General features: G+C 42.0%; 1 protein-coding gene across 4 annotated transcripts in view; it reads left to right on the plus strand.

Moving 5' to 3' along the window:
* Window positions 1-1104: 1104 nt before the first annotated feature.
* LOC130360565 (uncharacterized) overlaps window positions 1105-27284 on the plus strand; it is a 33655-nt gene continuing 7475 nt past the window's right edge. The window contains exons 1-4 of one of the 4 annotated variants that reach the window (XM_056563098.1): window positions 1105-1261; window positions 24221-24432; window positions 25345-25404; window positions 25508-25645. In XM_056563098.1, the coding sequence (XP_056419073.1) occupies window positions 24268-24432; window positions 25345-25404; window positions 25508-25645 (363 nt within the window). In that variant the 5' untranslated portion in view covers window positions 1105-1261; window positions 24221-24267. Of the gene's footprint in view, window positions 1262-2495; window positions 2712-20556; window positions 20642-24219; window positions 24433-25344; window positions 25405-25507; window positions 25646-27284 lie in introns of those variants that run through there. The other 3 variants (XM_056563111.1, XM_056563094.1, XM_056563101.1) reach the window with 3 other exon arrangements.

Raw genomic sequence — 27284 nt, forward strand, 5'->3', positions numbered from 1 at the left:
GGAGGATAAGGGGATACACTGAAGTTTAAAAACCCTGCCGGGAGCCCTGAGTGGCTCCTCAGTACCGGCCACTCAGGGCTCCCGGCGGGGAATTTAAAAATGAAAGTAAAATACATTGTACATCGCAGAGGAGTGGACCATGCCGCCTGCTCCCCTGTTTAATTCTAACTTTAACTTCTAACTTTAAGAAGTGAGACCTGGTGCGATCAATCCCTCAGCCCCTGTACTACAGCCACCATCATGTGACAGAGTCTGTTCCATGATGGGGGTAGTAGTACAAACACTAATGTAGTCTCCCCAGCCGCTGGCAGACTCCGGCAGCTGGGGAACTATTAGTCCCATCATAGAAACAAGTCTGTTCCATGATGAAAGTAGTAGTAGTCCCGGCTGTAGGTGTCTGTAGGCAGAGGTGTTAAAATGGCCATACAGGAGGGATGTTATAACGGGTCTTAACGGATGAATATGCCCGTTATTTAAAAGAACGTTATTCATCCGTTACCACCCGTTATTTCATCCGTTATTATACATCAGTTTTTACACAGAAAATGGATGTTTAATAACGGATGAATACTCATAGTGATATAGAAGCCTTACTAAAGGAAAGATGTACGGTATTTTTATAATAAATAGAGCTGATAGAGGCATACAAATTTGATGTACACAGCCAGGATTAGGTACTGGGTAACATAAAAAATATTTTTGGGTGGGAACTGTTTTAAGGGGTTAAAAAAAACCAAATATAAACAATCTGATTGGTAACTATGGGCACTCTTCCCTATCCAGGTTTTGGAAAAGCTCTATGAACCCAACCTAATCCAAGTGGAGGAACCCCATAAATCTGTGCTACAGAATGTGTTATTCCTGTAGAAGCACCTGAAAGAAAATGAAGTGCAGAAAAAAAAAATTCTATACTTTCCATAAGAATATGATCAGCCAATAATGGCAGTAAATATGTGCAGTTGCATTGACAAATCTTCCTGGTGTGTGTCCTTTTATGAGCCCGCTCTCTTCATGAAGCCCATGTCCCTTCTAACCTCTCCTCATGACACACTCCGGGCCCAGACGGGTGCACACCTGTACACAGAGTGGGAGGTGCCCTCCTGTAGGATGCAGGCGCGGGCGGGGGAGGTTCCATATACCTGTGCGGGGGGTGTTTCCTAACAATTGTTTAACAGCCTGAGGGAGGCTTGTGGTAATTGTATGTGGCTATTATTCTTAGAGGACGTTCTTTGATGCTGGTGAAGCTGCACCACAGGACGCGGTAAGTGGGACCTGGATGTCGGGTGTGAATTTGGTTTCACGGGAGACGTTGTAGTGTGGATAGTGGGCGACAGTGTGATCCTCTCCCGGGCGGCCGCCTCCATCTCTCCTGCGGAGAGATATATATTCTCGGTCACACCTGTCGTCTCGCTACTTCCTGCTGGGGAACACCTCGGTAGACCAGAGTGCCTCCAACTGTTGCAAAACTACAACTCCCAGCATGCCCGGACAGCCTTTGTCTGCACGGGCATGCTGGGAGTTTTAGTAACAGCTGGAGGCACCCTGGTTGGGAAACACTGCTTTAGATACTGTATCCAGTCTTTGTAGTAATGGAGACGTATATCCATGGAGACCCCTTTATATGAGAAATTGAGCTAAATTACCTACAATGTCACACAGTCAGGGAAATGGATTAGTGCACTAAGGGGAGGAATGTATCAATGGCTTCTATGGTGTGGGGTTTTAGTAAAAAAAAAAAAATCTCAAATGTTTGAACATTTCTTGGTAAATGTTCTAATATGTTATAGTGGGGCTATAATAGCAAACCTGCAGCCATTATTACCACACAGGACAGCTGTGGGCTGGAAAGCTGGGTGGTCTTCTGACTTTTCTGCAGAGAAGTGTGGCTGTTCAGTGCGGGTGTGTACTGTGATGGGACTCTCTATCACACCTCTAACTTCTCAAGTGGTTTTTAATGGTGTTTTTGTGCCATATTGTTATAGAGAAACCTGCCATGTTCCGTGAGCCCAGAAATCACAACCCTGTGCATAAAAACTTGATTTCTTTGTAAACTTCTGGTGAGAGGTGTAAGGGGGTCTATTGTGTGTGCTCAGGAGCTGAGCCTGCGCCATACTTGGTGTGTCCACTGTACAGCGAACACTGTACTGCAACAACCAGCACTGGAGATATCTCAGTTGGGCCATTTAGATGCTGCAGTCCATAGCGGACAAGGCAGCTAAGTTATTACACCAGTGGTTTCCAACCAGGGTGCCTCCAGCTGTTGAAAACTACAACCTCTTGCATGCCTGGACAGAAAGCCTTTGGTTTTGAAGATTCAGTAGCTTGCAGTCACAATGGGGGAGATTTATCAAAACCTGTGCAAAGGAAAAGTTGCCCATAGCAACCAATCAGATCCCTTCTTTCATTTTGCAGAAGAAATAAAGACAAAAAAGACAACCGGGAGGCAGCACCTCGTGTATTACCCTTGGCAGGTGAGGGAACCAAAAAGTATGCTGAATGTACACCCAGGACTTAAGTCAGGGTGGCCGCTCACCTTAAAGTAGAAGAATTGCGCATATCACCCCTTGATTGGGGTACCAGATAGAGTTGGATGAGCTGCCGAGCCTGATGGTCACAGGAGCGTGTCAACGCCCTGTAGAAACTGGAATACTTGTGAGAAAAAAGACCAATGGATCCAGGCGCTGCTCTATCCAGGTATACACAGGATGCAGGTAAGTGTTCTTAATCAAGCAATTTTATTGAACACAAAACAACAAAAGGATCATGACGCGTTTCGGGGTAAATTCCCCTTCCTCAGATGATCTAGGTGCTGCTACAACAAGCACCCTTTATATAATGGCAAGGTACAGGTCAGGAAGGGGTGGGCTGAATGTGATGTCACATCCAGTCCACTTACAAAAAACGTAATTTACATGTAGAAACAGCAGAAAATAATTATTGTCTAAAACATACAGGTGTGCGTTCGATTATGATAATAATATAACATCAATATAAACAGTACTAAGTGATATAACATGGGTGGAATCGGCAATGTGACAAACACATGCGGGAGCTCTGACGAGGTAAACAACATAGCCATGTGGCTGAAAATAAACATAAACAATGGCATCGGTCTATTGTAAGGCGCTCCACTCGCAGCACGCACCGACATAGCAGTGACAGGAGTATCCACGGACGCGTTGCCAAGCAGACGTCTCTGAACGGAAAACAACCAATCACAGTCCAGCAGCGCCTGGATCCATTGGTCTTTTTTCTCACAAGTATTTCATTTTGCAGAGGCCTTGCTAAAAATGAAAGCAAGTTGATTGGTTGCTATGGGCAACTGGACAACTTTTCCTTTGCACAGGTTTTGCTAAATCTCCCCAAATGACCGTACCCACCTCAGTCCAAGCTTGGTTGACATTCCAGAGTACAGACAGGCAGGATTGAAGCTATAGGGAGTGCAGAGGTAGCTGTCGCACCACGGCCCTGGTGACTAAGGGGGCCCCAAAGTACATCCGCCTCATAAAAGACCAGTGTTATAACTGGCACATGGGGCCCTGTTGCAGATTTTGCATCGGGGCCCAGAAGCTACAATTTACGCTTTTTAAGGAGTAAGTACAGGAGTAGTGGTAGCTAGGAGTAGATCTCAGTGGTGACTGTACTCAGGATACTTTAAAGGGGTAGTCCAGTGGTGAAAAACTTATCCCCTATCCTAAGGCTCCGTACAGGAGATCGCAGGGGGCCCCAGCGGTCGGACCCCCCACGATCTCAAACTTGTTGTTCACCACTGGACTACTCCTTTAACCCTGCCTGGGATTGAGGGGAATGTGGCCACTGAGGAAGTGAAAATCTACTTTATTCTTTAATTGAATTTTACTACAGATGATTAGTGAAATTTTAAAGACTGCAAACAGTTCAACTGCTTAAAAACATTACTGTTGTAACAAAAAAAAAAAAAAAAAAAAAAAAAAAAAATATATATATATATATATATATATATATATATATATATATATATATATATATATATATATATATATATATATATTAATAAAAACTTTTGCCATATCTCGCTGACATAGAAAAAGGTTTGGTCAGTTAGGGGTATTGGTTCTGAAAACTCCCCCACTGATAGCTAGATACAATTAGGTAATGCAGGAGACGGGCTTCCTTAGGGTGTGTTCTACACAGACATTCCGCTGCAGCAGAGTCCAATGAGATTCTGCTGCACTGTGCACACGGTGGAATTTCCGATTTCACAAAATCATGATTCCACCGACCTCAAAAAGAATAGACTGTGTTTTTGCAGATTTTGCATAGAATTGCATTTCTGAGCTGTTCATTATTCAAATGTGCGGAATGTTTGCAAGTTTTCCATGTGGACATTCTGCACACTTCACCATGTGAACATGGCCTTAAAGTCTGTGGAGACCCTACCCCTGCAAAATGATGGATTAGGAACCAAGGCAGGGGCTGAGGCGCATGGCAGCTGGCTATATGTAAAGCTTGGCTGTCAAAACTATTGACACGTCAAGGTGTTTGTTTTACTTACAGTAAGGCTAGGTTCACACTACGGAATTTCCGCCTGCAATTCCGCTTTGAAATTGCAGGCAGAAATTCTACTTACTAAAATGTATAAGATGGTGAATGGGTTTTCTTTCACAAATTCACACTTCTGAATTTATGAACGGAAAATCTGCTTGAAAATTTCCACCTGAAGAATGGCGTTGCTCATTCCTCAGGCGGAAATACTCGTGGAACACATTGCAGTCTATTGGAGACTGCAGTGTCCGCGTGGTCCTAGCGGAAATTTTCTGCCCCGAGATTATGCAGTGTGAACCTAGCCTAATGCTTTAAGTGGCAATGATATCATATCAGTTTCAAAATGCAGAAATAATTTAGAGCTCTTGCACGCTACAGAACTTCTACCTGGTGACATTTTGGGTGGTGATTTCAGTGCAGCAGCCTCCCTTTGTTTTTAATGGGATTTTGCTGCACTGTGCACACTGCAGAATTTCCACATTGTAAATTCAAAATCCGGACTCTGCCGCAGTAATAAACATGCTAATTATTTTGGTCACTGGAAATGGCACTTTTCTGCACGATCACTGCACTGATTTGGTGTCTGCGCACACCTTGCTAAGGGTTTTATACATGGCAAATATTGTGGTTCCTATCCTGAAACCTTACTTGTTTTTGGGCAGCATTCGTGGATTGCTCTGTGGTTTAATTATACAGCTATCTTGAACGTCTGTACCAGGATATGTTTTTTTTTCATGCTATGGAGCCTATTAATGTTGTTACATTTATTACATTATGTTTACCTTGCCTTGTAGGATGTGCTTCTTGTCGTTGTTCGTTTTGGTTGGGGCTTTATATTTTTACTGTTTTACTTATTTCTTTTTTTATTTATTTATTTTAAAAAAAGATATACAGTGATCCCTCAACTTACAATGGCATCAACATACAATACCTTCAGCATACAATGGTCTTTTCTGGACCATTGCAACCTGAAACCAGACTCAACATACAATGCTACGGACAGTCCAGATCTGTGAAACGTGTCCAATAGCTGTAAGGACTGACCAAGCAGAATGGCCATTTTACTGGTAAAACCCCTGTATTACTCACTGTCTGGTAGCGCCCCCTACAGTACAGGGATGTATTATATGTTCTGTACTACTCTTAAAGGGGTTGTGCGCTGCCCTGCAGTTCGGAGCTCTGCTCACAGCGTCCGGAAGTTCATTACTCCGAACGCTGTGTGCGGGCTTCCGTGTTCGCGGCCGCCGAGCGGGACGTCATGCCCGGCCCCTTTGTGACGTCTCGCCCGCCCCCTCTACCAAAGTCTATGGGAAGGGGCGTGACAGCGGTCGCGCCCCCTTCCCATAGACTTTCATTGAGGGGGTGGGCAAGACGTCACGAAGGGGCGGGCGAGACGTCGCGAGGGGCCGGGCGAGACGTCGCGAGGGGCCGGGCGTGGCGTCACGCCCGGCGGCTGCGAACACGGAAGCCCGCACACAGCATTTGGAGTAATGAACTTCCGGACGCTCTGAGCAGAGCTCCGAACTGCAGGGCAGCGCACAACCTCTTTAACCTATGCCCAGGGCTGGCGTTATGGCGGGGCAAACCAGGCAATTGCCTAGGGCCCCCATCCCCCAGGGGCCCCCTGCCCGGCTGCTCAGTAGGGGGGGGGGCACAACTTTTTTAAAGTGGTCGCAGTGTTGACTTCTTGTTAAATATTAGCAGCCTGGCCGCGGTCACTTTAAAACAGTGACCAGCTCCCGGCCCCATGCCCGCAGGGGGCCCCCGTCACATTCGGGATTTCCCTATGTCCTGAAAAATCTTTTCAGTACACAAGGCTGCCCCGTTTACCTGACAGTGGCACCGCGTTAACTTTAACAACGCAGGGGCCGCTGGGAGGAAGCGCACGCAGAGACGTCACTGACGTCCCGTACGTGCGCCCATAGCAACAGTACAGCGGAGCACTGAGGAGGACGCGCAGGTATGGTAAGTGACCTGCGGTCATCTTCAGTGTTCCGACCGCCGCTCCCGGGATCTATTGCTATCGCCCATAGGCCATAGCAGTAGATCGTTACCCCGGAGTGGTGGTCGGAATACTCAAGTGGGGCAGTAAACAGGCATACAGCCTCCAGCCATACACTGTATATGGCTGAAGGCTGTATGTCTGTGGGGAATTATACTGCACTTAATGTGGGGAACTAATGTATACTGCACCTAATGTGGGGAACTACTGTATACTGCTTTTAATGTGGGGAACTACTGTATACCGCACTTAATGTGGGGAACTACTGTATACCGCACTTAATGTGGGGAACTACTGTATACCGCACTTAATGTGGGGAACTACTGTATACCGCACTTAATGTGGGGAACTACTGTATACCGCACTTAATGTGGGGAACTACTGTATACCGCACCTAATGTGGGGAACTACTGTATACCGCACCTAATGTGGGGGGGGGAACTACTGTATACCGCACCTAATGTGGGGGGGGCACTACTGTATACCGCACCTAATGTGGGGGGGGGGGAACTACTGTATACCGCACCTAATGTGGGGGGGGGGGGAACTACTGTATACTGCACCTAATGTGGGGGGGGGGGGACTACTGTATACTGCACCTAATGTGGGGGGGGGGACTACTGTATACTGCACCTAATGTGGGGGGGGGGGAACTACTGTATACTGCACCTAATGTGGGGGGGGAACTACTGTATACTGCACCTATTGCAAGGGGGGGTGGGGAACTACTGTATACTGCACCTAATGTGGGGGGAACTACTGTATACTGCACCTAATGTGGGGGGGGGGGGGACTACTGTATACTGCACCTAATGTGGGGGGGGGACTACTGTATACTGCACCTAATGTGGGGGGGACTACTGTATACTGAACCTAATGTGGGGGAACTATACAAAAATATAAAATTGTACTATTCTGATCCCTATAACTCTTTTATTTTTCTGTATATGGGGATGTGTGAGGGTCATGTTTTGCGCTGTGATTTGTAGTTATCGGTACCATTTTTGTTTTGATGAGACTTTTCAATAGCTTTTTAGATATTTTTTTATGGTATTTGAAGTGACCAAAAATGTGCATATCTGGTTAGTGCACTATTACGACTTTTGGGGCCCCACATGTGATTTTGCCTAGGGCCACGCTAAGCCTAAAACCGACCATGCTTATGCCACAGTTAGCTGCTCCTTTTGGACACCAGGTGAGGGCAGCTTTTTTTTGGACCTTGCGTGTACTGTACAGGACCCTGAAGAAGCTCCTGTCCTCTACATAGACAGTGATTTACAGCTCCCAGCAGATCTTTCTTTTATATGGAAGGACTTGCTTTATCTATATTTAATCTACTTCATTTTGTTTATTCCTGACTTTCTCCTATTTTTGGATGACATTTTGGTGGCTTCAGAACCAATTATCAGGTTTCCATAGAGTTATGGTCTCAACATTCAATGGTTTCAACATACATTGGTCATCCTGGAACCAATGAATATTGTAAGTTGAGGGACCACTGTGTGTGTATATATCATTCTGTCAGTGATTCTTTTTAGAGGATGATAATGACAGCACCTGCTGCACACGAGTCGGCCTGGAATTTCTCCAGGCAGATATTTCGTATTGGGCATCCTGTCTATTCACAGTTCTGTTTTATTGGCTTTAGTCAGGCGTTGTCATACAACCCTTCTCTGTGCTCCTTGATGTCTAATAAATCTTTTTCCCGGGATTGCTTTTAAACTTTGTTTATAACTTTTGTCATAATTTACAGTATAGCATTATTAATTCCAGTGAGGCACAACCTTATTAACAATTCTGTATATACCAGTAAGGTGCTTCTCTTTTTATCCCTCCAAGTTTTCCTTAGATGTATACCTATGGCATCTGCATTATATACTTATTTACTGTATACTGCTCTGTGGAATAGGCCAGCTCTTGGTTATTCTTTACAGCAAACTCCAATGTATACCATCTGCACAGGGGCCAAATGAAGCACATTTGGTCATTTACCAGAATTCTGTGGACACAATAAACAGGCACTGTGAATTGAAACATTCCTTCCCATCTTGCAAGTTTTAATTTAGCCTCGCCTTTTAGTAGCCATATGTCTTTCAATTTTCCACCTACAGGGCCATATGGGGCTCTTTTTATGCTGAACCAGTTGTACTTTGTAATGACATCATTCATTTTCCCAAAAAATCTACAACAAGGTCCAAAAACATGTTGTGTTTTTACATTTTTTTAAATAACTTTTTCTTTCTACCCAGTGTACTTTACAGTTAAAATGACATCTTATCTTTATTCTGTAGGTCAATGCGATTACAATAACCAATTTCTATAGGTTTTGTTTTCTTACTATTATGAGAGATTTATCAAAACCTGTAGAGGAACCAATTGGGTTGCGTCTTTCGTTTTTCCAGAAGCCTTTTTAAAAATGAAAGAAGCAATCTGGTGATATAAACAGAAATAATCTCTCCCCCCCCTATAACTTTTGTAGGAAAATGCATATGCTTAAAATTAACCTCTTCTGACCCCCATAACACTTTTTTATTTTATTTATTTTTTTGGATATGGGACTGTAGATAATTTAATAAAAAAAAAAAAAAAAAAAAATGGGGGTGATTTAGAGTTTAACCCCTTAAGGACCACGGGTGTGCAGGTACGCCTTGATCTCCTGGTACTTAAAGGGGTATTCCAGGATTTATTTATTTTTGACTATGCTACAAGGGTTGTAAAGTTAGTGTAGTTCATAATATAGTGTCTGTACCTGTGTGTGACAGTTTTCTTACAATTCTTCTGTGATTTTTCACTCCAATATTTATTTTTGACAGCATACAAAATTACTGTTGTCTCAGATTTTTCCCAGCTTGCAATGCCGCCAAGACCTGACTCACTAGTCAGCGGATGACAGGGAGCCTGTCTGCTTCAATGGGTGGAAAGATCGCTTGGTGGGAGAGAGAGATCAATCTGCAACAGCTGTAGGCACCCTGATTGAAAACCACGCTGATTTGAATGGATGCAGCTCATTTATGTTTCAATGGGTGGGGTGGCTGATATGTGGGAGGGAGGAAGATGGAATTGTGGGATTTGTAGTCAAAAAAAGAAAACTGAAACAGGAAATACTAGTTCTCAAATAGCTAGCCACATTGTTATGGTAATCTCACAACATAGCCATTTATCCCCAAGACAAACACAGATCCTTCCTAAGCATGTCCATTACGGTCTGCCAGGTACGTACTAAAATCACTTTATGGTGGATAACCCCTTTAAGGACCAAGGGCGTACCTGTACGCACGTGGGAACTTCCATCCCCACCACTCGCCTGGCGGTGATCAGACCGAGATGACTGCTTATATCTATCAGCAGGCATCCCATGCCAATGCACAGGGGGGTCCTGAGACCCTTTGTTACATTCCTTGAGGGGTGCAGTTTCCAAAATAGTATGCCATGTGGGTTTTATGTTTTATTTTTTGCTGTTCTGGCACAATAGGGGCTTCCTAAATGTGACATGCCCCCCCCCAAAAAAAAAAACATTTCAGCAAAATTCACTCTTCAAAATCCCATTGTCGCTCCTTCCCTTCTGAGCCCTCTAGTGCACCCACAGAACACTTGACATACACATATGAGGTATTTCCTTACTCGAGAGAAATTGGGTTGCAAATTTTGGGGGGCTCTTTCTCCTATTCCTCCTTGTAAAAATTCTAAAACTGGGTCTACAAGAACATGCGAGTGTAAAAAAATTAAGATTTTTAATTTTCTCCTTCACTTTGCTGCTATTCCTGTAAAAGACCTAAAGGGTTAAACTTTTTTTAATGTCATTTTGAATATTTTTTTTTTCATGGGTGAAGTTTCTATATTGGGGTCATTTATGGGGTATTTCTAATATGAAGGCCCTTCAAATCCACTTCAAAACTGAACTGGTCCCTGAAAAATTCTGAATTTGAAAATGTTGTGAAAAATTAGAAAATTGCTGCTTAACTTTGAAGCCCTCTGATGTCTTCCAATAGTAAAAACATGTCAACTTTATGATGCCAACATAAAGTAGACATATTGTATATGTGAATCAATCTATAATTTATTTGGAATATCTATTTTTCCTTACAAACTATAGAAAAAAAAAAGGGAACAGAAAAAAAGCGCAGCAATGTGCCGTTACTCCTAATAACTGAGAGTAAATGAGAAGAGAAGCAGTTCTGCTCACCTTTGGGTGTTGCACTACTGGTACAACACCATATAGCGTAGTGAATAGAAAGTCTAGGAGTGCTGCCACGTCACCTTCTCCGTCTTAGGATGATCCTAGGCGGTCTTGGAAATAGAGGGAACTGTGGTCTGCATTGCAGCAGAAAATGCCGATGCGTTCAGGCGCTCTCCTCGCAAGTGTAGATCAATCCAAGGTTGGATACAAATCAAATCCAAAATGGGAAATGATATATAGGCAAAAGGATTTTATTTAACATAAAAGAATAAAATGGGGATAGTGAAAAAGGCCGTAACATGGGGGATGGGACAACGCGTTTCGAAGGGCGTGATCCCTTCTTCGTCAGGTCCAATGATAATGCAGATGGAGATGTCGTCATTTATACTTATTACGATTTATGTTTTGCAGATTGACAGGAGATGGACTTCAAATCTTCGCCACTCTCTCTTCCATGCACCGTCCTTTCAGTTCCCGCTCTTTTCACAGCGCTTGCCTCAATAAAACAAGCGCTGTGAAAAGAGCAGGAACTGAAAGGACGGTGCATGAAGAGGGAGTGGCGAGGATTTGAAGTCTATCTCCTGTCAATCTGCAAAACATAAATCGTAATAAGTATAAATGACGACATCTCCATCTGCATAACCATTGGACTTGACGAAGAAGGGATCACGCCCTTCGAAACGTGTTGTCCCATCCCCCATGTTACGGCCTTTTTCACTATCCCCATTTTATTCTTTTATGTTAAATAAAATCCTTTTGCCTATATATCATTTCAAATTTTGGATTTGATTTGTATTCAACCTTGGATTGATCTACACTTGCGAGGAGAGCGCCTGAACGCACCGGCATTTTCTGCTGCAATGCAGACCACAGTTCCCTCTATTTTCCTTACAAGCAGAGAGCTTCAAAGTTTAAAAAATGCAAAATAAAAAAAATAAAACATTTCCCCAAGAAATTATGCGAAAATTTACCACTAACATAAAGTAGAATATGTCACGAAAAACAATCTCGGAATCCGAATGAAAAGTAAAAGCATCCCAGAGTTACTAATGCTTAACCCCTTAAGGACTGAGGACGTACTCATACGTCTCCTTTTCAGAGTCCTTAAGGACTCATGACATATGAGTACGTCATCCGTTTTCCCGGCCCCCCCCCCCCCCGCAGCCAGCTGGAGCGGAGCAGGTGCCCGATGCCTGCTGAAATCGTTCAGCAGGCTTTGCGGCATATCGCCCAGGGGGGTAATTTTACTTTTTTTTTTTTTTTTTTGCACCCATAGGCGGTCCGTGCCACCAGTAGCAGGCTGTACTGTGTGGACGGACCGTACCTGTGTGTGCAGCCTGTCCCACCGCTGTCAGTGATTTAACACTGATCAGCGTGTTTTTTGGGGTTCAGGTGGGTGCATTTTTTGGGGGGTAAAGCGTTTTTTTTTATTCAGTTTTTTTTTTGGGGGGGGGGGTCTGTGTACAAACCGAGCCACTGTTCTGGGCTCAGTGGCCGGACCCCCCACTGACTTCTGCGCCCCCTGCCGCCACAAGCGCTAATCAGTGCGCACACCACTAATTAGATAAACACTTTTTTTTTTTTTTTGGGCGCAGGGCTTTTTTGCACAAGAAGCCCCTTTTATTTTTATATTTTTTTTCCTGTTAGGGCGGGTTAGTTTTAGTTTAGTTAGGTTAGGGCGGGTTAGGGAGGTAGTCTCGCACCACACCACACACAGCACATACACAAATAAAGTTTCACACACACACACACACACACGTATCCCCATTAGAGTAGGGAAATGGCCCGCAGAGCGTTTTCGGCGGAGGAGGCATATGCCATAATTGCCTCAGACTCTGAAAGCGTCTCAGAGGACGAGGAAGACCCCCACCTTCCTTATTTCCTCGTCCTCCGCATCATCTAGCTCTGATGATGAGCCACCAAGGCGGCGCTAACCCGGGCTCATTTTTAGCTAGACCCGGCGGCTGGACTCCAGTCGATGCAGCTGAAATGAGGACCTTTTGGGGTCTCGTGCTGCATATGGGTCTAGTTAAAAAACCCAGTGTCAGGCAATATTGGAGTGGGGACATCCTTTACCAGACACCCCTCTACAGTATGGCCATAACACGTCCCCGGTTCGAGGCCATTCGGAGATGTTTGCATTATGCTGATAATGTGGCATTATCAGCATTTTACTGTAAAAAAAATCTAATTTTTCAATTTATGGCCCACTTTTCAAAAAACCTGTGAGGTGTTATTTCCCACTGTACCCCTTGTTACGTTCATTGAGGGGTGTAGTTTCTAAAATGGTGTCACATGTGTGTTTTTTTTTTTTTTTTTTGCCGTTGGGGGCTTTATAAATGCACATGACCCCCGACTTCAATTTCAACAAAATTTTCACTCCTTCTATTCTGAGCATTGCAGTGTGTCCACATATGGGGTATTTTTTTTTCTCAGACAAACTTGTTCTACAAATTTTGGGGGCCTTTTGCCCTATTACCCAATGTGAAAATGAAACATTTGGGGTAACACTATCAATATAGTGCAAAAAAATCAAATGTTTCACTTTTACAGCCCACTGTTCAAAAAAACCTGTAAGGTGTAAGTACTCACTGTAACACTGTTACGTTCCCGGAGGGGTCTAGATTCCAAAATGGTATGCCATGTGATTTTTTTTTTTGATTTTTTTTTTTTTTTTTTTTTTTTTTTGCTGTTCTGGCACCATAGGGGCTTCCTAAATGTGGCATGCCCCCACAGCTAAATTTGCTTCCAAAAAAACAAATGTGACTAGTCCTCTTCTGAGACCTGTAGTGCGCCAGCAGAGCACTTTTCACCCCCATATGGGGTGTTTTCTGAATCGGGAGAAATTTGGGCTTCAAATTTTGGGGGTATTTTCTGCTTTAACCCTTTGTACAAATGTAAATTTTTGGGGAAACCAAGCATTTTAGGTAAAACCTTTTTTTTTTTTTATTATTTTTTTTTTTTTACATATGCAAAAGTCGTGAAACCCCTGTGGGGTATTAACCCCTTAAGGACCCAGGACGTATGGGTACGTCCTGGGTCCCGGTCCTGCGATATAACGCGGGGTCACACGGTGACCCTGCATCATATCGCGGCGGGCTCGGCATTATAGTGAAGCCGTGACCCGCCTCTAATAGCGCGCGGCACTGATCGCGGTGCCGCGCGCTATTAACCCTTTAGCCGCGCGGCTAAAAACTAAAGTAAAAGAGCCCGGCTAGCTCAGGGAGCTGTTCTGGATCACCGCGGTATAATCACAGCATCCTGAACAGCTGTAGCACAGGAGGAGGTCTTCTTACCTTCTCCTGCGCTGTCCGATCGCCAAATGAATGCTTCAAGCCTGAGATCCAGGCTTGAGCATTCAATCGCCGAAAACACTGACTGATGCATCTCCATAGGAATGGATCAATCAGTGTAAAAGATCAGTTAATGCAATGTTATAGCCCCCTATAGGAGCTATAATATTGCATAAGAAAAGTGTAAAAAAAAAAAAAAAAAAAAAAAAAGTCATTAACCCTTTCAATTATCCCTTCCCCTAATAAAAGTTTGAATCACCCGGCATTTCCAAGAATAAACAAAAGTGTAAATAAAAATAAACATGTGGTATCGCCGCGTGCGGAAATGTCCGAATTATAAAAATAAACCGCTTTTTAAACGGCACGTTCAATGGCGTACGTGCAAAAAAATTCCAAAGTCCAAAATAGAGCATTTTTGATCACTTTTTTTATACAACAAAAAAAGTGAATAACAAGTGATCAAAAAGTCTGATCAGAACAAAAATGATACCGCTAAAAACTTCAGATCACGGTGCAAAAAATGAGCCCTCATAGCGCCCTGAACACAGAAAAATAAAGTTATAGGGGTCAGAATATGACCATTTTAAACGTATACATTTTCCTGCATGTATTCATGATTTTTTTTCTGAAGTGATACAAAATCAAACCTACGTAAGTAGGGTATCATTTTAATCGTATGGACGTACAGAATAAAGATAAGGTGTCATTTTTGCCGAAAAATGTACTACGTAAAAACGGAAGCCCCAAAACTTGCAAAATAGTGTTTTTTTTCATCAATTTTCTTGCACATTGATTTTATATTTTTTTTCCTGTTTCACCGTAGATTTTTGGGTAAAATGACTGTCAATACAAAGTAGAATTAGTGACGCAAAAAATAAGCAATCATATAGAATTTTAGGTGAAAATTTTGAAGAGTTATGATTTTTAAAGTTAAGGAGGAAAAATTGAAAATGAAAAAAACGGAAAAAGCCCGGGTCCTTAAGGGGTTAAGGTTCACTTTACTGCTTGTTACGTTCCCCAAGGGGTCTAGTTTCCAAAATGGTATGCCATGTGTTTTTTTTTTTTTTTTTTTTTGCTGTCCTGGCACCATAGGGGCTTCCTAAATGCGGCATGCCCCCCAGAGCAAAATTTTCTTCCAAAAAGCCAAATGTGACTACTCCTCTTCTGAGACCTGTAGTGCACCAGCAGAGCACTTTTCAACCCCATATGGGGTATTTTCTGCTATTACCCTTTTTAAAAATGTAAAATTTTTGGGAAAACAAGCATTTTAGGTAAATTTTTTTTTTTTTTTTTTTTTTTTTTTTTTTTTTTTTTTTTTACATTTGCAAAAGTCTTGAAACACCTGTGGGTATTAAGGCTCACTTAATTCCTTGTTACGTTCCTCAAGGGGTCTAGTTTGCAAAATGGTATGCCTTAGGCTTCCTAAAGGTGACATGCCCCCCAAAAACAATTTCAGAAAAATGTTCTCTCCAAAATTCCCTTGTCGCTCCTTCCCTTCTGAGCCCTCTACTGCGCCCGCCGAACACTTTACATAGACATGAGGTATGTGCTTACTCGAGAGAAATTGGGCTACAAATACAAGTAAAAATGTTCTCCTTTTACCACTTGCAAAAATTCAAAAATTGGGTCTACAAGAACATGCGAGTGTAAAAAAATAAAAATAAAATGAAGATTTTGAATTTTCTCCTTCATTTTGCTGCTATTCCTGTGAAACACCTAAAGGGTTACAACACTGACTGAATGTCATTTTGAATACTTTTGGGGGTGTAGTTTTTATAATGGGGTCATTTATGGGGTATTTCTAAGATGAAGACCCTTCAAATCCACTTCAAAACTGAACTGGTCCCTGAAAAATATCGAGTTTGAAAATTTTGTGAAAAATTGGAAAATTGCTGCTGAACTTTGAAGCCCTCTGGTGTCTTCCAAAAGTAAAAACATGTCAATTTTATGATGCCAACATAAAGTAGACATATTGTATATGTGAACAAAAAAAATGTATTTTGAATATCCATTTTCCTTACAAGCAGAGAGCTTCAAAGTTAGAAAAATGCTAAATTTTCAATTTTTACATCAAATTTTGGGATTTTTCACCAAGAAAGGATGCAAATTACCACAAAAATTTACCACTATGTTAAAGTAGAATATGTCACGAAAAAACAATCTCTGAATCAGAATAAGTAAAAGCATCCCAGAGTTATTAATGTTTTAAAGTGACAGTGGTCAGAATTGCAAAAAACGTCCGAGTCTTTAAGGTGATAAAGGGCTAAGTCCTTAAGGGGTTAAAATGACAGTGGTCAGATGTGCAATGCTCTGGTCCTTAAGGTGAAATGTTCTTGGTCCTTAAGGGGTTAATTCGGATTATTCACACTACACATTTTATTTTATTTTTTGTCCCCATAGGGGACTATTATATGCATTCTTTTAATTGCAAACACTGTTCAATATTTTGCCATGGCTTAGAGCTGATCAGTGTTGTTGGTGCTCTTCTGTTGGGAGCAGTGGTTATGTGAGGGCAAGCGCACACACAGTGAACTGGCTCCATACAGACCACCAGCACAGAGGATCGTATGATCTGTCAACTTGCACCAGCAGCTCACATAATTTCCTTTTCCACCATTGACACAGGTGGCACCTTCATTCACACCCCTGTGTCTGCCAGAACCATTTTCAGGCACTTAGCTGAAGGAAATTTAGTGACACAATGTCAATTTTGAGTCCTACCATTGAGAGCTAGAAACTTATGCCTTCATTTCAAGGTTTTTTTTCAAAGAAAAACCTGGACTTTTATGGACTGGAACTGTATTTAATGATTCGACGAGAAGTATGCAGGCCACATGATCTCTTTAATGCTGTGAAGTGACACACTGCCCCAACTGAAGTGATGATCTGAGATGCCATTGTGTATGACAGTCAGTCACCCCTAGTAGTGATGCAAGGGACACTAACAGCTTAGCGATATGTGCAGGACATGCTACAGCCACGTACGTGTGTTGCCTTTCATAGCAGGGCTTCCAACTAGTACTTTTCAGCAGAATGTTTACCCAAACATGGCAAGGGTTTTCCAGAAATGTCTTTACTAGACTTCCTTGGCTTGCCAGTTTGCCATATTTATCGCTAGTCGATAATTTATGGGATGAGCTTGGAGCAGAGAGTGAGCTACAGAGGAGATGAAGTGGACAGAAGAAGAGTTTTTCTGCACTTCCTTGCTGTAAGTTAGTCTAGGAAGTAGGAATTCAATCGGTCTGGCTTCAAGGAGAACACCAGCTCCATGTGGTGGAGGATACAAAAGGAATGGAGATCAGATAAAATCGAGGTAATTTATTCCCCAAGATGCAACGCGTTTCGCTGCGGGAAAGCAGCTTCAGCTGCTTGAAGCTGCTTTCCCGCAGTGAAACGCCTTGCATCTTGGGAAATTACCTCGATTTTATCTGATCTTCATTCCTTTTGTATCCTGCGCCACGTGGAGCCGGCGTTCTCCTTGAAGCCCGACCGATTGAATACCTTGCCTAGCCAGAGGGCTGCGGATACACTACCTCTTGATGTGCTTACCATTGTTGTGTATGACGCTACACAACCACATCTGGTGAGCTGCTGTCTTATTTCACTTGTATACTGATTATCTCTCTTTTATCACACCAAGAAGCGCTCTCCCTTTTTTCCCCTTTTAGGAAGACTGGACAAACAATTACAAAAGTAATACCCATGTATAGAGGGGACCAAAGGTTAGAGTTTTTTCTAACTGGATAATCCCTTTAAAGTTTCATTGGTTTCCACGTGTTTTTATTTTTTTGGTCAATGGGGGACATGTATCATTTCCAGTGTATAATAGAAGTTTTTTACCCCCTCTGCCTGTTGTCTAAATTTGGCGCAGCTGCGTTAAATTTTTCATTCTTGTGCAGCTACTTTCTTGAATTGCGTTTAAATTTAGAATTCTCCTCAGAGCATAAATTTACCCCGCAGCTCTATTTAGTAGGAGCTTTGTCTGCAGTGTATCTGCACCTAAACAGTAAGTGTGTCCTCGTAATTAGTTTTAGAATTTTTTTTCTTCATTATGTAGAGTTTTAATCTCACAATAATACCACTTTTTGCACCCAATTATAACACATCAATTATACCAATGTCCTTATTCTTCATTTAACATCTGTGACCCCCCTGTGCAAATCACCTCAAATGTACATGGTGCACTCTACCTTATGGGCCTTGTTGTGCGCCCGCAGAGCACTTTGCGCCCACATATGTGGTATCTCCGTACTCTGGCTAAATTGTGTCCCAAAAAATGGGGATATTTTTTCCCATTTACCTCTTGTGAAAATGTAAAGTATGTGGCAATACCTGCATGTCAGTGTAAATAATTTTATTTTTATACACTAACATACTGGTGTAGACTCCAACTGTTCCTTTTCATAATGGGTAAAAGGAGAAAAAGTCCCCAAAAATCTGTAAGGCAATTTCTCCCGAGTACGGCGATACCCCATATGTGACCCTAAAATGTTGCCTTCAAATACGACAGGGCTCCGAAGTGAGAGAGCGCCATGCGCATTTGAGGCCTAAATTAGGGTTTTGCATAGGGGTGGACATAGGGGTATTCTATGCCAGTGTTTCCCAAACAGGGTGCCTCCAGCTGTGGCAAAACTCCCAACATGCCTGGACAGTCAATGTCTGTCCGGCAATACTGGGAGTTGTTGTTTTGCAACAGCTGGAGGCTCCATTTTGGAAACAGTGCGTTACCAGACGTTGTTCATATTTATTGGGGAGGGGAGGGGGGCTGTGTAGCGGTATGTGTATATATAGTGTTTTTTACTTATTTTATTTAAGTGTAGTGTTTTTAGGGTACAGTCACACGGGCGGGGGTTGACAGCGAGTTTGCTGCATCTCAATCTTGCAGCACTCCCTGTAAACCTCCGCCCATGTGAGTGTACCCTGTCCATTCACATTGGGGGGGGGGGGGGAAACATCCAGCTGTTGCAAAACTACAACTCAGAGCATGCCCTTTGGCTGTCCGTGCATGCTGGGAGTTGTAGTTTTGCAACAGCTGGAGGCACACTGGTTGCGAAACACGGAAACGGACTCAGTGTTTCGCAACCAGTGTGCCTTTAGCTGTTGCAAAAACTTCAAATCTCAGCATGCAGTGACAGCAGAAGGACATGCTGGAACTTGTAGTTATGCAACAGCTGGAGGCATACTGCTACAACTCCCAGCATGCCCTTTGGCAGTCCGTGCATGCTGAGGGTTGTAGTTATGCAACAGCTGAAGGCACACTGGTTGCAAAACACTTGAAAGTTTTTTACTTAACTTAGTGTTTCCAAACCAGTCTGCCTCCAGCTGTTGCACAACTTCAATTCCCTGCATGAATGGTCTGTCAGTGCATGCTGGGCGTTATAGTTTGGAGGCACAGCTGGTGGCACACGGGTTGGGAAAAAGAATTAGGAAACGAACAATGTTTCCCAACTAGTGTGCCTCCAGCTGTTGCAAAACTATAATTCCCAGCATGGCCAGACATGCTGGAAGTTGTATTTCGGCAATATCTGAAGGGTCAGATGTTGACAAACTACAACTCCCAGCATGCTGGGAGTTGTAGTTTTGCAACAGCTGGAGGTCCACAGTTTGTAGACCACTGTATAATGGTCTCCAATCTGTGGTCTTCCAGATGTTACAGAACTACAACTCCCAGCATGCCTCGACAGAGTGGGCATGCTGAGATTTGTAATTTTGGAACATCTGGAAGAGCACAGATTGGAGACCATTATACAGTGGTCTCCAAACTGTGGCCCTCCAGATGTTGCAAAACTACAACTCCCAGCATGCCCAGATGGTCAAATGGTAAGATGGCTGGCTATCAGTGATAGCCACCATCTTACCGGGCGCTGGGGAAAAGTATAACGGAAAGCAGTAAATTTTAAAAATAAAAGGAGAATGATCTACAGTGTTAAGTGGATTACAAAGCTATTTTAATGTGACGGAACTTGTTCAATGATAAGTAAGATATCAAACATTTCCTATGTAAATGTATTAAATTGTTGGATCATAAAATAACAAAACCAATATACAAGTGATCTGATGAATAACTGAACTGTAAACAAATATTCTATATGCAAATTATTTTAAAAGTGCTTTGGAATAACCAAGGAGTAAAAAGCAATATAAACCAAATGAGGAATTGAGATAGGAAAGTAAAAACATTCTGGTGGTTCCTTAGTAGAACTTTCCTTCAGAAATAGAAAGGATTGCTACGTGCAGTTAAAGTTGGCTTATATTTATGGGGAAAAAGACGCACTTGCGTCAAAATTTTTGGTGCAAAGGAAAAGAACGCAGGTAATAAATCCATGTGTACTATAGAGGTCACTCCAAGGTACCCTGATTCAGCCACATCTGGAGGACATGCTCTACCAAAACGTGCGCAAAAAAATGGGAAAAAACAAGCACTTGCGCAAAATTTTGCGCAAAAAAAAATACACACAAAACAGGGGTAAAATCTTTGATACATGTCCTCCAATGAGTGTATAAGTAAGGCAGGATTCTCATCTGCGTCATGTATTTTCTGATGTTCTTCTACTTCACAGAAGCAAAACAATAGAAATTAGAACAGTGCAGAATCTGCTGAATGGAAGACACTGATGGTGCCCAAAAGACCCCACTGAGTATAATGGGGTCTGTCTGGTATCCAGCATTTTTATTGGATAAAAGCATAGCATTGTGTGCAACACTATTTAGTCAGAAATTTTTACTGGATAATTACCCCACAACCTACATGTACACCCTGCAGCGCAATTGCCGGTGGGCCTGATGAGTCAAAATTGTAGCAAGAGGTCTCCTAACCTCTTCCAGGACTATTTCCATAGTGTGCCTTCTGCAAGCTATAGAAGTGGACCCCCAATATCATTGATCAGTGTTATGCTGATCAAGTGATTGCTATAAATAGTCTCCTGAGGGGACTTAAAAAAATTTGGAAAAATTGTAAAAATAAATGCATAAATATTTAAAAAATAAACACATGCCTACCCCAATAAAAAATCGCTCTTTTCCCATATTACTGAGAAAATGTCCAAAATATTAAAATATAGTGTTAATGATCCCATTCAGTGAATTGCATAAACGTAAAAATAAGTTCAACACTTTAGATTTTTGCTCACCTCACATCCCAGAAAAAAATAAAAAGGATCAAAAAGTCACATATACACAAATTTAAAATGAATAAATACTACAGATCACAGCGCAAAAAAATAGCTCTCATACAGCCCTGTATACAGAATTTAAGAAAGTTATAGGAGTCAAAATAGGAAACTTTTAAACATACTTAACCATTTATTTTATTTTTTTTGGGAAAAAAAAAGCATATTAAAATAATTTTAATTGTATTGACCAACAGATAACATGTGCACCTTACAGTAAAACTACCACTCCCTCCCTTCCCAAATCACCAGTAGGGGTGGGGAGTGTTGTCTTTCAATTTCCCCCTAAAAACTATGATTTGTTTGGTCGTATATTTTATGGTAAAACAAAAGATGTCATTACAAATTGGTTGCACAGATAAACCAGCCCTCATACGGGGCTAGGGATGATAAAACAAGTTTAGGGATACTTATGAAGCTGTACCCGTCATTTTTTTGGCTGTAAAAAGGTGCAATTTTGTGATTTTTGCACAATTTTTGCAAGGCTGTTGCATTTGCCCATGCAATGGACAGTATTTATTAACTGCGCCTATGTAAAATAAATAAATAAATAAAACGCAACATTTTTGCACAATAGTTTAATAAAAAAAATAAAATGTAGACCATGACCAACTTGGGTTAACCTCTTCAGGACGCGTATGCATACGCCCTGCATCCAGAGTCCTTAAGGACGTGGGGTGTATGCATACGCCCGTGGGAATTCCGGTCCCCGCTGCTAACCGGTTGGGGACTGGACTGGGACGCCTGTTGAAATCATTCAGCAGGCATCCCGCCAAATCGCCTTAAATTGTCACTCGCCTAATAAACTGGAGAGCACAAAATGAGAGCCCCAAGCTTTGAGACCAGGAGGCTGTGAAAATCCTAGTCAAAATGGCCTAGGTGTGGAAAATACTGCGGGGAAGACAATTTGGTAACAGGTAAGCTGCATTTTGTCTGAAGGTTGGTGCATGTGTCTTAACAGACAGACGTGGTGTTCCAACTTGGGGCACACAAGTTCTGTTGCGCTTGTGATAGCCTGGGGGAGTAGGGTATATGGGGGTGTAGCTTTGCGGTTACTAAGGGTGCTTGCTTAACCCTTTCTATTTGTGATGCCAGGGTGAGGGCTATTCTCTGTATGCTTGTCCTACTGCCACCCTTCCTAAAAGCGATGGGGAGATGGGAAATAATTGTCCACAACCGGAGATTTTGCTGAAACTTGTCGGAACTTTTACTGAAGATTTTAGGCAATAATGAACAGGAACAGTCCAAACAACAGTCTTAGAGCTTGACAAGTGGTTGGGACCTCGTGAGTCTATTGAGCTTAGGAAGATAATTGTGGCGGTGATCCACTGGATTTATGGGATTAGATTCAGTCCAGTAATCACGCTAGCTTTAGCGGGGATTGAGATGTTAACTCACTGTTTAGTTTAGGCTGAGGCCGGCAGGTTTTAAGGCCTAGCTTGTCTTGAAAGTTGCGCAGATCCGTCCTGCTAGTCTGGCATCCTCGAGAGCAGCAACCCAAGAGAGCGATAATTGGCTACAGCTCCCTTATATTGGCAGGGGCTGGACTAAAGCTCACTGGTCCATACAGCTGTCAATCTCCTGTACAGAGAGTTGTGGGTAACTATGTGACCCAAGGACCTCCAAAGGTCCTCCAACATGCCATAGAGGAATCAACACAGTCACATGACCGAAGGTCCTGCGACGCTAACAAGGTAAGTACTAATATACACTATATTAAGTATACACACTATTAAATATATACACTAATTATAAAATTAGAGTAGAAGGAGGCGACAAGGGGCTGTCCCACCTGGGGAACCCTACCCAAACGTAGTAACTCTGACTTTGGGGACCACCATACAAGGTACGGTATGCAATACGGTACCGGGACACCACACGCTCACCAGGTTATGTTGTTGATCAATTTGGGCGATTAAGCACCAGGAGCAACCAAAATGCCTAATCTCGACTGCTTTGTGGGGTAAAAACCAACACTAGTAGTAGTAGTATCTCCAGCTGTTGCCAGACTGGTTAGAACTTTCTGTATGACAATTTTGTCATTTAAAAAAAAAAAAAAAAAAAAAAAAGACGTCGGTACCCTGGTAATGTCCGGTATTCTTTGTAGCTTTTATTTTTAGCTTTGTTCAAAAATAAGACAGGCAGAAACAACCTTTTTAACATTAAACCCTTACAAGTAGGGCAACCTGCTATGACTGCACCTTCTGTATGGAGCACACAGGTCTCCGGAGCACAGGTAACTCAGTCTGAGGGACAATAACAGTCAACTTCCAATTTGGCGGCTCACAGCCGTTTGTGAGGTGAATTTAAATTTGCACAATATTTATTAATCTGTGTGCCTTTTTGATAAATTCGGCACACAACAGAAAAAAAACTGAAAAAAACACACACAGAAAAGGACTTTACATCAAAACATTGATAAATCTCCCGGTTTTGTCTCTTAAAAGGCAAGAAGGAAAAAATTAAAAATTGCCAAGGTCGGCTGTGTCCTTAAGGGGTTAATGTAATTATACACCAAACATAATGCTGTACTTCTATATGGTCTTACTTATGTTGAATCTTTGCATGTGTGATGGGGGGGGGGGGGGGGGTTGGTATGCAATTGGGGGTATGTCCTATTACATACTATACTATGCTGGTATTCTCCCCTGGAAGTTGGTGCAGTATAGACTCACCATTGGTGGGATATGAAGTGTCTGGTAGCAGACGCCATTCACTTTACTTTAGGGAGTTACCTAGTGGTTCCATTCAGGCTGTTTTCTGCTGGAGTATGCTATTTTTAACTGGACTCAATAGCGTGGTGTGCTTCATTGAGTCCCATTCTTGGAGAGATGCCAACGTATGAAACCCAGATATAGTATGTAAGGTTTTGAAGGACATATGTATATTTTAACTTGTTCTCCAATAGTTTTTTTCTAAAACAGTTTCCAACTTCTTATGAGGGTTTTTTTTTTTTTTTTTTTTTTTTTTTTTTTTTTTTTTTATGTGTAAAAATGTTTCTGGATATGTTTTCCAGGAATAAGATTTCAGATTTACTATCTTTCTCCTTTATTAGAAAGCCTGAGGCTGCTGGTCATCATCTTTTTAGAGACTGCCATCATCATGGATCGATATCGATATTTTATATTCAACCAACGGAGTATGGTGGTGCTTGGAATCCTCCAAATTGCATTTGCTGGTGTGTCGGTGGTATGTGGCTTTATGGACGGAGCCTTTCGTAAAGAATCTACATTGGGGAAAACTAGAGCCCCACTATGGGCTGGAATGGTAATTCACTTTATTTCCAAAATGATACCTATGTGATCAATTTTGTATACTCCAAGCTATCAGTTTTTACATGGTGGGGTCTCTGGTTTGGGCAGCTCCTGTTTCTTTAAAGATTTCCAAATAAGCTTATCAAAACCTGTGTGGGGTAAAAGTTGACCAGTTGCCAATAGCAACCAATCAGCCAAGCTTGCTTTTACCTGCCCACCTTTCTGTGAATGACAGCCATTTAGCTGGCTTATTTTTTCATCACTGGATGACTGTGCATGCTTGAGATTTCATTGCAGATGAGAAAAAGGAGTACACGAAGTGGCTGCCAATTAGAGATGGGTGAGATGTGCCAGGGGGTGAAAGAGAGGAGGAAATGGCCTAAAAAAATCAGGGCACTTGTGGCACTGTTTAACACCCTTTGGGCACTTCAGCTTTTAGAAAAATACTGTTTTGGTGCACTAACTTAGTACAGACAAAAAAAAGATATGAGACTGATTCTAATGGTAAGCTGGCCATGGACTTTTTAACAGGTAACAATTACTGCTGACAGGTCCATGTTAAAGGAACACTGTCATCACTTACATGTTTCCTGAACCACAAGTCATCAGACAGACCCCAGTGGATTCTCCCTGTCGCACCAGCCTTGATAGGCCTCATTCGGGTGGGGCAGGTAGGAGCCACTAGGGTCCATCCCGATGACTTCAGGCAGCATGAGTGATAACTGGTTCCATTTAATAGCTGAACATTCTAACTTCGACTATTAAAACTTCTTCTTTCTTCTGTTCGAGTTATTAATGACATATGGTTTTCTTGATCAGGTAGAGGGGAAAAATATGGAATCTATGTAATTTACACTTCTAAAACAACTATTTACTTTATACACTTACAAAGTAAACTATTCTGATTTAAACCTTATGTTTCTAGATCATGGCTGTTCCTGGTGTGCTGGCTTTATTTTCATCCCAGAAGAAAAATCCTATTCTAGTAAGAGAATGTTTTTCATAATTTCTCTTGATGGTTTAGGGGATTGTTCTGCATAGGCTGGTTGTCTTTTTACTAAGTGACTTCTCATTGTTTATATATGTAGGTCAATGCACTGATTGCGTCTGCAGTTTTTTCATGTTTCACCACCTTCATCATTATTGTCTATGCATGTCTTACTCTGTCCTATGGAGAGGATGATGATGACGTGTTCGCCCATACACCTGTACATGTTATTCACACAGTAAGTGTAAGAATGTAATTACAATTAAATATCCCATGGTAGTTTTTTCCCAGTCACCATATTTTGTGTGCTTGAATCAGCAAAAAAATATAATAAATACATAAATTAATATAGATTATACAGTGATCCCTCAACTTACAATGGCCTCAACATACAATGTTACAGACAGTCCAGATCTGTGAAATGTGTCATTGGCTTGAAGAACTGGCCAATCAGAATGGGCATTTTACTGGTAAAACCCCTGTATTACTGACGTGCATGCACTGACTGGTGTCTGGTAGAGCCCCCTATAGTACAGGGAGGTATTACATGTTCTGTACTCTTTACCTGTGCCAGTATTGCTGCTCCTTTGGAAACCAGGTGGGGGCGGCTCCAGGTTACTTTTTTAGGACATTGCGTGTCCTGTATAGGACCCTGAAGAAGCTCCTGTCCTCTACATAGACAGTGATTTACAGCTCCCAGCAGATCTTTCTTACTTTTATATGAAAGGACTTGCTTTCTGTATTATCTCCTTTTCTTTAATCCTCACTTTTTCCTATTTTTGGATGACATTTTGGTGTCTTCAGAACCAATTACCAGGTTTCCATAGAGTTATGGTCTCAACATACAATGGTCGTCCTGGAACCAATAAATATTGTAACTTGAGGGACCACTGTGTGTGTGTGTGTGTTTGTGTGTGTGTGTGTTTGTGTGTGTGTGTGTATATATATATATATATATATATATATATATATATATATATATATATATATATATATATATAATAAAATGAGAAATAGAGAGAGGTATTAAAAAAAAAAGAAAAGTGAATTTGTCCTTTTTTTTTGTTAAAGCATTTTATAAAGGGTAGGATCACACTTTACTGCATGAAATACACTGTGGATGCATTCTGACATCAGTCGCTAGAGCAGAGCTCCCTGCTTCTAGTGACTGTGATGCTCGATCCAGCCTTCAAACCTTACTGCACACTGCGTGGTGGCCCTGTGTGTCTGCTTGTAGCAGATCAGAGGTGGATTTCCCACAGCCTGACGTTCACTGCGGATGCAGTATGTGTAACCCTACCTAAAAGTGTAATTAAAGGGTCACTATCCGTACTGATTTAACAATGTCTGTTTTTTGTCTCGGACAGCAACCAATCAAAGCTCATCTTTTGTTTCCCAAAACAAGATGTGACTGCTGACACCTGTTTATCTCATACACTGGCCCACATTTATCAATCTATGTGCAGTTGTGGCACATTAGTATATGTGATGGGTGGTGACCATGGTGGCCATTTTGAAGTCGGCCATTTTGAATCCAACTTTTATTTTTTCAATAGGAAGAGGGTCATGTGACACATCAAACTACTTGGGAATTTCACAAGAAAAACAATGATGTGCTTGGTTTTAACGTAACTTTATTCTTTTATGAGTTTACAAGTTCCTGACCACTTATAAAATGTGTTCAATGTGCTGCCCATTGTGTTGGATTGTCAATGCAACCCTCTTCTCCCACTCTTCACACACTTATAGCAACACCACAGGAGAAATGCTAGCCCAGGCTTCCAGTATCCATAGTTTCAGGTGCTGCACATCTCGTATCTTCACAGCATAGACAATTGCCTTCAGATGACCCCAAAGATAAAAGTCTAAGGGGGTCA

Source organism: Hyla sarda, chromosome 1 (assembly GCF_029499605.1).
Source record: "Hyla sarda isolate aHylSar1 chromosome 1, aHylSar1.hap1, whole genome shotgun sequence".
In the NCBI taxonomy this organism is placed as follows: domain Eukaryota; kingdom Metazoa; phylum Chordata; class Amphibia; order Anura; family Hylidae; genus Hyla; species Hyla sarda.